The sequence below is a fragment of the Galeopterus variegatus genome, unplaced genomic scaffold, assembly GCF_000696425.1.
Source record: "Galeopterus variegatus unplaced genomic scaffold, G_variegatus-3.0.2 Scaffold1235, whole genome shotgun sequence".
NCBI classification, from domain to species: domain Eukaryota; kingdom Metazoa; phylum Chordata; class Mammalia; order Dermoptera; family Cynocephalidae; genus Galeopterus; species Galeopterus variegatus.
In genome coordinates, this window is record NW_007727346.1 from 250,890 (window position 1) to 266,998 (window position 16,109).

The 16,109-nt window shown below is 37.0% G+C and overlaps 1 protein-coding gene across 2 annotated transcripts in view; it reads right to left on the bottom strand.

The window, feature by feature from the left end:
- Nucleotides 1-15,871, bottom strand: part of ANKRD32 (ankyrin repeat domain 32) — a 72,094-nt gene extending 56,223 nt beyond the window's left edge. Inside the window, exons 1-4 of one of the 2 annotated variants that reach the window (XM_008575758.1) lie at nucleotides 15,760-15,871; nucleotides 4,047-4,160; nucleotides 3,793-3,868; nucleotides 2,493-2,733 (exon numbers count right to left, since the gene is read on the bottom strand). In XM_008575758.1, coding sequence (XP_008573980.1) covers nucleotides 2,493-2,733; nucleotides 3,793-3,868; nucleotides 4,047-4,160 — 431 coding nt within the window. In that variant the 5' untranslated portion in view covers nucleotides 15,760-15,871. The remainder of the gene's footprint in view (nucleotides 1-2,492; nucleotides 2,734-3,792; nucleotides 3,869-4,046; nucleotides 4,161-15,759) is intronic. The other variant, XM_008575759.1, reaches the window with a different exon arrangement.
- Between the last annotated feature and the right edge of the window lie 238 nt (nucleotides 15,872-16,109).

Here is a 16,109-nt window from a genome sequence, read left to right on the forward strand (position 1 = left end):
ATCCCGGGCCATTCGCTCACCCACCAAAAGGAACGAGGCTAGGGCTGTTCGGGTTGGCCAGCGGCGGACCCGACACTGGGGGAGGGGGGATTAATGAGTGAGTTCTTGTTCTGTTAGTTCCCACGAGAGCTCATTGCTTAAAAAGACACTGGGCACCTTCTCTCTCTCTCTTGCTTTTTCTCTCTTGGTTCCTCTCTCTTGCTTCCTCTCGCTATGTGATCTGCTTGTACCTTCCGGCTGCTTGCCACTTTCCGCCATGAGTAGAAGCAGTCTGAGGCCCATGCCAGATGCAGCTGTCCCAGAATTTTAAGCCAAATAAACCTCTTTTCCTTATAAATTACCCAGTCTCAGGTATTTCTGTTATAGCAACACAAAACAGACTAAAACAAACATAATTCACCATTTTAATAAAGAAAGAAGCCAAGTTAAGTGTGTCAACAGATGCAGATAAAAACTTTCAGAGCCATCCACTTGAAACAGCATCCCCAAACATGAAGTATCTATGAATAAATTTAACAAAATATGAGGGTACTTCAAAAACTTCATGGAAAAATTCAAACTTTTTGAAGTACTCTTGTATGTGCAAGATTTATATAATGAATATTACATATATTAATGACAGAAGTTAAAGAACATCTGGAGAGGATACACAATCCATTGATAGGAAGACTAAATACTGTTAAGATCTCAATTTTCCCCAATTTGACTTGAAGACAAAATACAATTGCAATCAAAATCTCACCTTGCGGGGCCGGCCCGGTGGCGCACTGGAGAGTGCGCCGCTTGGGAGTGCGGCGGCGCTCCCGCCGAGGGTTCGGATCCCATGTGGAGACCGGTTCCCGCTCACTGGCTGAGCAGGGAGCGGGCGCAACACCGAGGGTTGCGATCCCATTGCCGGTCCCCGGTACGGGCGCGACACAAAAAAAAACGGTTCCCGCTCACTGGCTGAGCAGGGAGCGGGCGCAACACCGAGGGTTGCGATCCCATTGCCGGTCCCCGGTACGGGCGCGACACTGAGGGTTGCGATCCCGTTACCGGTCAGTAAAAAAGACAAAAAGGAAAAAAAAAATTAAAAAAAAAAAAATCTCACCTTGCTTTTTTATAGAAATTGACAAGCTGATTTTAAAATGTATATAGAAATACAAAGAATCCAGAATCACCAAAACAATTCTGAAAAAGACAAAGCTGGAGGACTCATACTACCTGATTTCAAGACCTACCATAAAGATACAGTAATCAAAACAATGTGGGGTTAATATAAGGTAGACACATAGATCAATGGAACAGAATAGGAAGTCCAGAAATAGACCACCTATATATGTCAATTGATTTTCACCAGTAATGCCAAAGAATTGCACTGCAATTGGAACTCTCATACGTTGCTATTGAGAATGTAAAATGGTACTAATCTGGAAAACGGTTTGGCATTTTTTTATAACATTAAACACACAACTGCCATCTGAGCTGGCAATTTCATTCCTAGATATTTCCCAAGAGAAATGAAAACATGTTTACATGAATACCTGTATTCAAATGTTCATAGAAACTTTATTCATATTAACAAACACAGAAAATATGCCAAATGTCCACAATAGGTGAATAAACTGATTGTGATATATCCACAGAGTGGTATACTACTCAACAACAGAAAGGAATGAACTGCTTACACATGCAACCACATGGATGAACCTCAAAAATGTGCTAGGCAAATGAAGCTACATTAAAGGAGTATATTCAGTATGATTCCATCCACATGAACTTCTAAAAATAGACAAATCTAGTCTATAATGACAAAGAAGGAGTTGGTGGTTACCTAGTATTGGTGGCACAGAATCAAATGTACAAGGACACAAGGGAACATTTTGGATCATGTAAATGTAACAGATCTTGATTATAGTGACAGTAACATGGATGGATAAATTTGTTCAAACTCATCAAAATGTAGACCTAAAATGGGTATACTTTATTGTCTATAAATCATATTCCAGTAAAGGAGACAAAAAACTCCCCCTCTAAAATAAAGTAATGGCAGTCTTGGAATAAAGTTTACCCCAAAAGAAGGCTCTTAAAAATATAAAGGACAAAATGAAATAAAATTATGATGGAAACATATGAACCATGAAGACACCCAGAAAAAAGCCTTTGTGATAATGCAATACTTTGCTAGCAAAAACTTAAAATTGCTTTGAAACTAAAAAGTCTCCCACTTATTGTTTTCTTTTTTATTTTGCTTAATTGGCCAAAAGAAATAACACGGATAGCAAAATAGAAATTACCAGAATAATCTAAAGCAATGTTCTAAAACAGATTTTGTTCTATTAAAGACACATACACTTAAATGTGCAGAATGGTTTATCTAGGAAATCAAGTAGCAAATCATCATAGTTCATTTGGACTAAGTCAATAATTGCAAAGAAATACAAAAACGTACTCATGCAAACCAAAATTGTTTTCTTATTCACTGCTTTAGCTTTTAAGAGATCTCATCCTACCTTACAAGAGAATCACTTTGTTTATCAGCTGTAACAAGGAGGACAACTTTCCATCTGTGGAAGGCTCCTGGAGCACCAGTGCGTTTCAGTTCTTCACGCCACCTTTTAGGTGCAGATTGCATTTGAGGTGAATAATGGGAGTCTTTTTCAATTTTATATCCCCATTCATAAGTTGTTTCATCAAGCCATCTGCCACTTTTGGCACTATGAATTATGTAGTCCTTAGTTAGTACCCACTTTCCTAGAAAGCAAGTGAATTGTCAGTCACAAAAGAATTTTGTTTCTGATTAATGATAAATAACAAAGGTCAAATATCAAATGTCAACTTTTCTCAACATGAGACTCTTAAGCTATGTTGTCATATTATCTTTGAATTTTTTGTTTTTCTACATTTTTTGATAGTGAGAGACCTACAATATCACTGAACATTGTATGCAATCTTTTTTATGACAAATAATTATAACTCTAAACATTATTAAACAAAACATAAATCTAAGGCTTCAAAGTCCAAAATAAAATGTGGTATTACTTGAGTTATTACTATTATTATTTACTATTTTGAGTTAGGTTTCTATTCTTCCTCCTTCACCAAAAACTTTCCCAATAATGTTCACAATTTATCTGGGCATCAATGATCTTTTTAAATGGACAATGTATGTTTTCATTTGCAGAATTAATAATGAATCCAAGCGGTTTTCTGGTAAGTTAATCCACAAAATGATAAAGTCATCCAACTTATATACTGGTTTTTTTTGTTCGTTTGTTTTTTTGCAATCAGTAGATTAATGATATGCCAGATCAATCACAGTAAACTACAGGAGTATCAGTGGTGACAAAGGGAGAGAGGAGAAGACTAAATCCTAATTTGGGTTTATAGAATTTAATATCTTAAAAAAATAAAACAGGACCACCATTCTTCATAGCATGGATAGGAGGGGAAGAAACAGAGGGAGAATAAAAATATTGACTATTTCCAAAGAGAGATCAAAAAAGAAACCTAAGGACAGCTGAAGCTTCCACAAATGCTTAATTTTTTGGCATTTGTGCCAATCGTATGGTTTTTTTAAATCAAACACACTAAATTTTTGGTGAAGTAAATATTTCACCTATTTAATATATTTTTCATGTGTTACAAAATTTTACTCAGAAGAATAAAGCAAAAAATACATCAAACAAATATTATCAGAAAAAACACATTTATGTTTAATATAATAAACATGCTATCTTTCCAGAGACTAAGATACTTTTTCCGTAATATGAAGATTTTTTACCAAGGGTTGTAGGAAGACAGTTAACTTACCTGCTGCACAAGCTGCTAAAAATTTTTCACTCTTACATAGACGTTCAGCTATAAGATGTGTACAATTTTTATATTTCTGAAGGGAAAAGTCCATAAAAAGAAATGTTAAACTTAAGTAAGATTTCCCTTATAACATATGCTTTTTATTCTTATAACATCAAGGGGGTATTTTATCATTCTTATGCCAGTACTTTAATTCTAGTTATTTTTCAGCTATATCTAGAACATTTTGATAAGTAAGTTTCAGTACTCACCTCACTCTTAATAAAAGTGCAATCTAGTTTTAAAAGCAATTTGCCTAGAGCTTCCTTTTCTTCCATTTTAAATCCTGTCATTTGGATAATATGCTTTGGGGCATCATCTTCCATCTAACATATATACACATACAGAAGATAACATGTTAAAGATATTATTCACAGGGTCGACATTATTTTTCGTTAACTATGAGTGCTAAAAATAAAAACTAAAACAATTAAACATATAATAAATTAAACATGTAAGGATTAATTATAAATACTAATGTTAAAATTACTTACATGCAGTAGAAAAGTTTTAAAAGTTATCTTTTCAAAATATGACCTTAAATAAAGTGAATTTTTTTTCTGGTTTGAACAATGAAAGTTTACATTATTATATTACTTGCCATTAAAAACACATCGATAAATGGATATAATTTTTCAGAAAAGGATAGAAATACATCAATATTAGTATAATAAGACTAAGTTCATTTTAGAAGTACTGTTCTTACCAAGAGCTTTTGAAACAAGTACACTTCTGGACAATGAAACAATCAGATTTCATCCAGATTTTTAAAGTGTTTGTGGACAGATATTAAAGAATATGTGTATTCTTGAATATGGAGAAGCTGACAGAACTCATGGTGCCACAGCATTTATATCTAATAATTTAGTACAGTAGGTACACGTAATGATCCTCCATCCTATTCCCAATCTACATTCCGTAACTTTGCTATATATATGTTAATTTCATCATTTACAAGGCAGACTGAAAAATCACACATTTTTTATCTAAGTTTATTTTCACAGAGACCTTAACCTGTATTTAAATGTAGTTCAAAAAGTACTTTTGGGTTGGAGATGGTACGTAACTTGCAGCATTTCTAATCGGAATACAATTTTGTTTATTTGTTTACATGAGGTTAGAATTTAGAATTAGATAGCATCTTAGAAAAAAATCTCTATAGATGGAAAGCAGGGACAAGAGGAATCAGGGTAATTTTTCATTTCCCTAACTGTTATCGCCATAGCTGTGGATTAGTATTTAACTAATGCCACAAGCAGAGTAACAAAAGTAGCTGTTTTCAACACTCAAAGAAGCAAATGGCTTCTTTCAACATGATTAAAAGTAAATGTCAAAAACTGTAACTACTTGAGCCCAGGACTAATAGCACACAACCGGTAAAGTTAAAAATACTCTTTATAGGCCGGCCCAGTGGCGCACTGCTACAGTGCGCTGCTTGGGAGCGCGGCGGCACTCCCGCCGAGGGTTCGGATCCCACATACAGACCGGTTCCCGCTCACTGGCTGAGCGAGGGGCGGGCGCAGCACCGAGGGTTGCGATCCCATTGCCGGTCCCGGTCCAGTACGGGCGCGACACTGAGGGTTGTGGTCCGTTGCCGGACACGAAAAAAGACAAAAAGGAAAAAAAAAATACTCTTCATAGATATTCTATTTTCCAAGACTAATATTATATATCCTTATATTAAATATATATATATATATATATATACACACAAACATACATAAACATATTTAAAGGTTGAGATTCATTTTAGAGTAAAAATTAAGTCTCACTATAAACAATTTAAAGCATTACTCAGAGGAGTGAATATTCATTCCTCTCACTTAAAAGTTCCTAAGAGGGGCCGAGCCCGTGGCGCACTCGGGAGAGTACGGCGCTGGGAGCGCAGCGATGCTACCGACGCAGGTTCGGATCCTATATAGGAGTGGCCTACACGCTCACTGGTTGAGTGTGCTGCAGGCGACACCATACCAAGGGTTGCGATCCCCTTACCGGTCACGAAAAAGACAAAAAAAAAAAAAAAAAAAGTTCCTAATTGGAGGAACTTCAGCTAGAGTAACAGCACTCTTGGTTTCTCTCTCTCCCCTTCATCATTTAGGAGGAGAAACTCTTTGAGAGAACTAAATGAATATGCTCTGCTCAGTGTATCTGCGTATTTACAAAAGTTCATATTAATGCTTTCTGACACATCTGTTGGGAAAATAGAATAATTTAGTTAGGCTCCCCTTGCCTCAGGGCTGGTTGGGGGTAGTTCCGTAAACGTTGTGTGTAAGTGTGTGTGGGGGGCCGTGGAGTAAGTGTGCCTGCACGGAGCTGCCACTTTGGCTGGTGTTTACTGCCTGGGGCAGCTGCTGTCAGCATGGCCATGCTTTTCTAAAACCTATGGCTTCCAAGGACACTTTGACCGGCTACCTAGCTCATAGACCTGCGTGAAGGGGTCTGGTGACCCAGTCTGTGAATGGGCTTGAGGGGTCTGGGAGCTCCAGACCCAGCCCTAACTCAACAATCAGCCCAGTCGGTGCAGGATTACTGAAAGGTAAAAGAGCCCGACAACTAGCGGGGTTGCCTAGCTTTACAATCGGCGTCACAAACAGGATTAAAAGAGCTAGACAATTGGCGCTATGAGCAGGATTCCAGGCCTTAGCCTAGCCAGACAACATCCTAAGGAGCTGCTTATAGTGGTCCTGCACTGCCTGTGTGCGTAGATCAATTCAGTGATTATGTACTAAGAAGCACACTGCAGTTGCACATCAAAGCCACCTCCTTCAAACCAAGCTGATATTTTGACCTCAATATATCTGACTTTCAATTTCTCGACTGGCTCCAATAAAAGCAAAGGGGTGTAATGTATCCCTCTAAAATCCTAAGTTAGATAAAGAACATAAAGTATCTTTAAGGATAAGGCTCTTCAATGAAACAAATGCTTTTAAAAAGTTACAAGGATTCAGTTGGTCAGTACAAAATTATAAAGGGTACATAGTAGGGCTTGGTCTGCTATGAAAAAATTAATCATACATGTGAGATACTATTCACCAGTAAATAAAAGGTAAGGTAACTTCTTGCATAAAAAAAAACTGTTTAGGGCCGGCCCGGTGGCGCACTGCTACAGTGCGCCGCTTGGGAAGTGTGGCGGCGCTCCCGCCGAGGGTTCAGATCCCACATACAGACCGGCGGCTCACTGGCTGAGCGAGGCGCGGGAGCAACACCGAGGGTTGCGATCCCATTGCCCGTCCCGGTCCGGTACGGGGGCGACACTGAGGGTTGCGATCCGTTGCCGGACACAGAAAAAGACAAAAAGGAAAAAAAAAAAAAACTGTTTACTGCATTAATCATTCCATATTTTTAATCATTTTAAAAAAATGGGTTAAATGACACAGCTCTTGTGTGTTAATATTCATTAATATAGACTAACAACATATAAAAACTTTACCAGGAATATGCTCTGTTGCTAGAAATAATGATTTAGTCTGATGCAGAACACATACAATAAGTTTGTATGTGGATTATAAAGCATATGTCCACAACTAGGGAGAAATGCTGCTTTCATTAATTCCAGGGAAATATTTAAATAAATCCTTTAAGCAAATTTCCTTTAGAAAATTATAAGTCCTTTCAGAAATACTAGACTAGTGAAATTCAATACGTCTGTAAGCATCATCTTGGTATTCAATCAGAAATTGTTTTTATCGTTCTCAAAAGCCACTGTTATCAGAGGAATATAAGTTTTTTAAAACATACATACTTTTCCTACTACTTGTATTTTATTTATATGTTTAAGAGTTTCAAAAGCTACTTAATAGGCTACTTCAAGAAATGCTGTGTCTGGCTACTGTGGTGGCTAGGATCCTCACAGCACCAATTGTCTAGCTCGGTGACCATGCTAGTTGTCGGGCTCTTTTACCTGCTGGTAATCCTGCACTGACTGGGCTGATTGTTGAGCTAGGGCTGGGTCTGGAGCTCCCAGACCCCTCAAGCCCACTCACAGACTGGGTCACAAACCCTTCATATGCCAGGCTGGGTCACCAGACCCTATACATGCCAGACTGGGTCACCAGAACTCTTTATGCAGGTCTATGAGCTACGTAACTGGCCAAAAGGTCTTTGGAGCCATAGGCTGGAAAGCATGGCCGTTTGGGGCAGACGCCCGAGGCCGACACCTGCCCACCTGCTTCACTAAAAACTCCTCTCTACTCTCTCCCTCGCTCTCTCTGCCTCTCTGTGAAGAACACATGAATAGCAATAAAACTAAAAAGATACACTTCTGTGCATGCGCACTAACTCCCCCCCACACAAAATTTGCTTACAAAAGATGCTGAACCACACCCACCTGGACCCGAGGTGAGGGCCCTGACCAAACTATTCTATTTTCCCAACATGCTGCCAAAGAAAGGAAGTTTGAATGGTTTTAAAAACCTAAAATACTGCCTTTCTTGCTGTACTAAAATACTGATGCCTAAAAATTACTCTTAAATAATGAGAATGTACAAAAAGCAGTACAACAAATTAAAACTACTGTAACAGTATCACCCAAAAAGTTTTAAAGCTTGTTCCTTTAAATTTTATTATTCTACTTGAATTAAATGTTATACAGAAATACAAGAGAAAAATCTATAATACTAAAATATAATACTTTTCAGACCAAGTTAATAATAGCTATTTCACAACTTGAAGATTTATTAACAACAAGGTGATATTTTAACATCTTTTTGTTTGATGTATAAATTATTAAATTATTTGGACTTACTGAAGTCAGTGTGTTAAGCAAAGTTTTCATCTTAAACAATATTGTCTTTATAATGGAAAATATATGATGAAAATAATCCACTTTGTATATTTAACAGCATGTTCTGTCAAAGCAAGAGCCCATAGAAAAATGAAAACAGGACCAACTGTGCATAATAGTAGAAATCAGAAAAGCCTTTTAAAGCAATTTGTTTCATTTTAAAATGACTAAATATGAAACTGAAATTAAACATGCAAAAAGGAAAGGGAAGCAAGAAACACAGGTAAAAAAACCAGAACGTCCTGATTCAAACATTATGCAAATATGGATGTTTTAAAACAATTCAGAATACAGGACATTTATTCACAAGTTTATCAAAAAAACTGATCTTCAACAAAGGCATTAAGCCTATTCACTGGGGTCAGGACTCCCTCTTCAGCAAAGGGTGCTGGGATAACTGGTTATCCATTTGCAGGAGATTGAAACTAGACCCACATCTCTCACCATGTACTAAAATCAACTCAAAATGGATCAAGGATTTAAATATACACCCCGAAACAATAAAACTTATTAAAGAAAACATAGGAGAAACCCTTCAGCAAATAGGGCTGGGCACAGACTTCATGAATATGACCCCAAAAGCACAGGCAACCAAAGGAAAAATAAACAAATGGGACTATATCAAACTAAAAAGCTTCTGCACAGCAAAAGAAACAATTAACAGAGCTAAAAGACAACCAACAGAGTGGGAGAAAATATTTGCAAAATACACATCCAACAAAGGACTAATATCCAGAATATATAAAGAACTCAAACAACTTTACAAGAAAAAAACAAGCAACCCAATCAAAAAATGGGCAAAAGAACTAAGTAAGCATTTCTCTAAAGAAGATATGCAAATGGCCAACAGTCATATGAAAAAATGCTCAACATCACTCAGCATCCAGGAAATGCAAATCAAAACCACACTGAGATACCATCTCACCCCAGTTAGGATGGCAAAAATCCAAAAGACACCGAAAGATAAATGCTGGCGTGGCTGCGGAGAAAAAGGAACTCTCTTACACTGTTGGTGGGAATGCACAATGGTGCAACCCCTATGGAAAATGGTTTGGAGGTTCCTCAAACAGCTGAAGATAGACCTACCATACGACCCAGCTATCCCACTCCTGGGAATATATCCAAAGGAATGGAAATCATCAAGTCGAAGGTACACCTGTATAATATTGAGTGAAACGAGTCAGGCAGAGAAAAAGAAATTCCACATGTTCTCACTCATTGGTGGGAGCTAAAAAAAAACAAGCAAATTAATTCACCCACATACACACACACACAAAAAAAAACCGAGGGGGGTGGGGTGGGGAAGAAGATATAACAACTATACTTTCATGAAGTTGTTACAACAAGCAAACGGAAAGGACATTCTTGGGGGGGAGGGGAGAGAGGGAGGAGGGAGGGAGGTGTTGGTGACGGGCCATAATAATCATATACAGTGTATATTGACAAAATAAAAAAAATAAATAAATAAATAAATTAAAAAACTGGGCTATTAGCTAAACTTTCCTAGAATTGTGAACCCAAGTGATGGCACAAATTAACTAGCAGTTTTTAAAAGAATAAATTTCATTAACCTAATCTAATCATAGCTTTCTATAATGAATTACCTGAAAAAAGTTTACAATTCATTTAGCAATGCTTTTTAATACCAAATGACATGCCAAACTAATGACCTAGATCACATATGTAATTCATATAGGGAGAACTGATATCTATATACAGAGGAATAGACACAGACATCTATATTAATAGATCTGTTTATATTTATGAAATTAGTGGTTTGATGATTCTTCTTACACTACAGAATTAAGAAAACAATAAATAACAGCCTGATATGCCAATGAACCCAAAGAGAGCACTATACAAATTAGTTTAATACATATCAATAACTCAGACATTTAAAAATCTTGGGTCAAGTTTTGTGTAAGTGATACGTTCTGGGGGTATGAAGGACGGACAGCTAACTTCTAGAAGTCTTCCGGCACAAGAAAGAAGGCAAATATACTGTAATATAATTGTGACGCTGGTGTTTCTAAGAAAGTTATAGATCTTTCCAGACCTTATGGGGGGTGTTCCTTGAAGCATTTACACAAAAGATATTAACCTAATACAAAAATAGGAAAAAAAAAAAACAAACCCCAAACAAACAAAAAAGAGCATTCATTTTTGGCAGTTACATGTTTTATCTTTGCTGTCAAAAAATTAAGTTATATACTACAATTTTAGTTACAAGAAAAGTTCTTTTGTAGTAATATTTTTAAAATTTTGTAATAAGTTTTAAATATTTACTTACCTTGAACAATACAATACAACTAAGGAGATGATTGTGAACAGAGCTGGCCTTTACGCATAGCAAGCAACTGTCTCTGTGGTGTGGACTTTCCCAAAATATCTCCCACATGGGCCTATCCCTGATGGCTGAAATTCCTTTGCAGTGGGTGCCAGTCAGAAACGCAAATAAACCTATAGCACTCATTATCACAATTGAGAATATTTTATTATGTACTGGCTTTTTAGGTCCTTTGAATTCTTTACAATGTAACACATAGCTAGAATGTGTTTGGACAATATGGCAGCATAGCTAAAATATGTTGAAAATGGAACTGAGAGAAAAAAAAGTAGAGGCAGGAATATATATATGCACACAAAGATCTGGTTTGTGAGGCAAGATAAAAGAGCGGGGTAAAACAGTTGGGTGAAAGAGGAAACTGTTGCAAAAAAGAGAGACAGGGATGCTTAGAGATTTTTGTAGGAAAAAAAGGATAAAATTTTCTTACTCTGCATTACAATTTCTCTTATAACCAGCCCTATTCATAAAAGAACTTTGAGAATATAAGGCATCTCATAAATAAATTGCATATTATCATTACCTAAAATACAACACTTATTTTTAAAGTTTAATTTATATATTTTTATTTTAAAACTAAAGTTTTTCTCCCAAAATAATCTTTACTAATTTTGTCTTTTGATTTTAATTAAAACATGCTTATTATAAAAAATTTGAAAAATACTACAAAGTAAATAGATTAAAATAATCTCAAATTCCTTCACCCTTACATAATACCACTATTAACATTTTGGAGGGGTTGACTTTCTTATGTGTATGTCTGAAAAAATACATACATAGCAAAATTCAGATATTACATAGTTCTGTATCTTAATTGTTACGTAAAATTATATTGTGATCATTTTGCAATGTCAATATTTAAACTGTGTTAGTAAAATACTGTTTGGCTCAGTATACTGTAACTGCAAGTAGCGGTCAGGAATTCTGGCCTCCCTGACCTAGGAGATAAATTAGGTCCTTGCTTAATTTCATTCAGCTGGCCTTTGGAATTAAAAAAAAAAAAGTAGCATCTATTTCCTGCCCCATCCTTCAAAGATATGATATATAAATATTTGTATATATACTGTGGTATGTCTCTACCTTTTACAAGAGAAAACAGAGATCCAACATTTTGACCCTTTTCAGTTTTAGCACTTATTTGTTTACTTTTCCAGTTAAATGTTTAGGTAAGAGAAAACATGAAAATCTCTCAAACTCTTGAATTCAAAGCAAAAATACTGACTGCATTTAAGGCTTGGTATGTGCTTTTCAGAAGAGAGAAGTTTCAAATGATTTTTCTTTGCTGTAGAAGTAGGTTTAAAATCAAATAGTTCACCAGCATAATGAAAATTGAGAAACCACCGGTTTTCATCATGTGGCCTTAAAACCACAAAGAATATTAAGTGGCATGGAAAAACGATCATGATATAATTTTACATAAAAATTAAGATGTTTAAATATACGTGTATACATATACACATATATTTCATATTTTATCTTAATATAAAATTAAGATATTTATATATATACATGGTATTTATATATATACATATACATATATACATGCAGCTCATGACTGTATATACAAGGGTCCTTCAAAAAGTTTGCGGAAAAATAGAATTAAAAGATAATATGAATGTTTCCACAAACTTTTTGAAGGACATTTTAGTTGACTGACCGTATATATGATGATGGTTCCATAAGATTATAACGCAGCTGAAAAATTCCCTATCACCTAGTGATGTTGTAGTCATCGTAATGTCATGGCACACTGCATTAGTCATGTAAGAGCAATAGGTTATACCATATAGCGTAGGTGTGTAGTAGGCTATACCATCTAGGTTTGTCAGTACACTGTATGATTACCCAACAACAACACATTTCCCAGAATGTATCCCAGTTGACACATGACTGTATATACACACACATATATTTGTATGTATATATGTATATCTGTAAATTTATTAATTATTTGACAGAGGTCTCCAGTGATGAGACTTGAGAAATGTCCTTACTTGGACATGATTTGGGATAGGAACAGTCATTAGTCCCTTTGATGTGAAATTTAGCAGTAGAGGGAGGAAATGGAGAACTAGGGGCAAAGTGACTGTGGTGAGGAAGAAATGAGAGGCTGAGGGCGCATATGGGGATGTCCAATCTATAAAATACTGTACAAGGCACAGGCTGGACAGGAGATGTTACTTTAGGGATAAAGGGGTCCTTAAGGAAGTAAACTGGATAAGAGGGATGAGGTTCAGGGAAAAGAATGGATGGACAGTAGGTATTAGTTAAAGTTATCATTATAGGTATTGTATAGCAGATATTGTTATGGTCGATAATGGTTATTGGATATAGAGGATGAAAGGCAAACCTTTGGTATCCAAGGAACTCTGGATTACTTAGCAGGAGGAACATAAGTCTAAGGTTGAACAAGCAGGATTTAATTTTTATTGAAGAGCTACTATAGTCTATATACTTCATATATGTTAGTTCATCTCCTTTCTTCACAACATAAGTGCTGTTTATCCTTCTCATATGGATGAGGATACTGGGAAATCTGTATGATTAGAAAACTAGCCTAAGGGTACACAATCAGTGAATGGTAAAACCAAGATTCAAAGATAAGTCTGTTTCTGCAAAAACGATATACTTTTTCTACAATATCAACCTACTTAAGTTTCAGAATTTAGTCTAATAGTTTCAGTCACATTACAATTTTACAGAGCAATCTATTTTCGGCTAGTACAAGAGAAAGATATGAGGGTGGGGAAACATTCAGATCAGCGACATTACTGAAAAGATTTAAACACAATTATAAATTATTTTCCAAAAAATAACACCAATGTCTCAAACTTCAAAGTATTTCTAGAAACAATCTAAAGAGTGCCATTTTCTTTCTTTCTTTCTTTTTTTTTATGGAAAACAAAGTTTTAATTATTTTCTTCTTAAAATGGATTTGGTATCAATCATTAAAGTAATTCATATGGGCTTTCTTCCTCATCAAAAATATCAAAACAGTTTATTTTTAATTTCAAAGTAATTTTGATAAAAAGTAAAAATCAAGTGAATTTAAAAGTTCTAGGGATATTTCACTTTTAAGCAGTAATATGCGCTTATAAGGTAAGAAATAATACATGGTACATTTTACAGCATCTATTTTCTACTAGTACATTTAGTCAATTACAAGAGTAAAAGATAATGCTCCATTTTAGTTATATTTTTGAGAAAGAGGGTTATTCATTTTCTTTAGATTTTATTATTGAGCCTACAAAGAATTATTGATTTTACTTAAAAATGTTTTGTTTAAATAGTGAAAAGGCTTTAATCTTAGAATAATGCAATCAAGATACATACAACAAAGAAAACACTGTAATTAATAAACCTATACTATTGGTTTCCCCCAAATCAATGGTTTTGGACATCATTGGAAATTACGAATGTCTATTATGAAATCTTAAGAGTTCTGGATTTTGATTATGAAAAATAACCAAATTTAACCAACTTTTCATAGGCTTTCACATAATCTATGCTTTCTGCTTTCAGGAAGCAGAAAAAAGCATTAGACCACTTAAGTCAGTAAGGCATAAGAAAATCTGGATTTAGAAAACAGATCTAATTGGGTCCTATTTACATTACTGAAGGCTAATTACTTTTACAATGAAATTTATTTAAACATTAAAGTATTTAAAAATCCTAGTTCATTTAAATTAAGAATACTCTGAGTTAATTTAGAAATAATCTTATTTACTGCCTTATACAAATCCACCCTAAACTATCAACGTATGTACTGAACACCTGAAATGTAGGTTGGTCAAACTTTCCTATAACGAGGAGATCTTGCACATCAATAGTTATTTCTACGAATTGAGGCACAACGGAATAACATAGAAAAGTCCGCAAGGTGCAGTATCTGTCACATGCATACTGTGAATTCAGCTTAAACTCAGCTCAATGGGGGAAAAATTTTTTTTTTCTTTTTGTATGGGCTAGTCATTCGTCAACAGAGCATGGCGCCTTCAGAATCAAATTCCATCTAACTCCTGGGTCAAATATTAATATCAAGTACCCGAAGCAGATCAGTTTTTGGGTCAATAATTAATCAGAAGCTTTGGAAGTGGACGAAACCTCAGGATAACCACTTAGTCTTGTACCCAGCCTTCAGGCAGCTAAAATATAATCCCCAGGAACACAGACCCTCCCCTTAGGGAAACGTGTGTGTATGTGTTTAAAGGCCTACAATACCCAGAGATACGATAATTGCCATTTGGATATGTTATAAATTCTGCTAGGAAGAATGACATAATTTTCTTCGTCACAGCAAGGTGGGCCTGGAGGATCCTAGCCACCTTCTCTGACTAAATTATGGAAAGCAGCCAAGAATCTGGGATCAGCAGCCAAGAATCTGGGATCAGAGTGAGGCGTCCCAGTCGGTTCTATGGAAACGAGAGAAGAGGGTGGCCTAGCGCCTTCCAAGCGGGAGACCGAGCTGAGCTGCGCAAGCGGTAGGCGGGGGAAGCGGCTCAGCTAAGCACTGCTGAAAGGCGCTCGCCAGCAGTCCCCGCGGCGGCACGGCGGAGCGGGGCGGGGTCTGCGGCTGCAGCCCACCAACGCGGGCGCTGAGCGCAGGGAATCAAGAGAGTGCGATCGAACGGCGGCTGCAGAAAGCGAGAGAGCCGGGCACCGCCGCCGCTCAACCCAGCCCCTTGCCAGCCTCACAGCCGGGAGCGGCAGAAACTTCGAAGGGGCGGGGCACAGTCCGGGGAAGAAACATCCCCACAGGGTCAGGATAGACTGTGTCTTCCAAGCTGAGGCCCTTTACCTTCCCGGCGGGAGTGTCTCGGCTGCTTCCCTCGGGTGGCAGCAGCGGCAGAGGCGACGACTACCGCTGCAGCGCTCACTGCTTCACTAATCTGGGCTCAGGGAAATAATTTCCCGCCGCGCGCTCGGCGGCCCCGGAAGCGATAATACCATTTCCGGGTGGTTGTCAGTGACGCTCTCGCGCCGTCGCCAGGGTGGTCTGAGCGGCTCCGGATCTTGGCTCTGGCCGGCGAGTCAGGCTCCTGCTACATCGGCGCCGGAGGGGAGAGACTGGTAAGTGATTTTTCTGAATTGTGTCCTGGGCCTGATATTTCCGGCTTGCCGGGGCTTCGTGTAGCATCTAGGACGGAC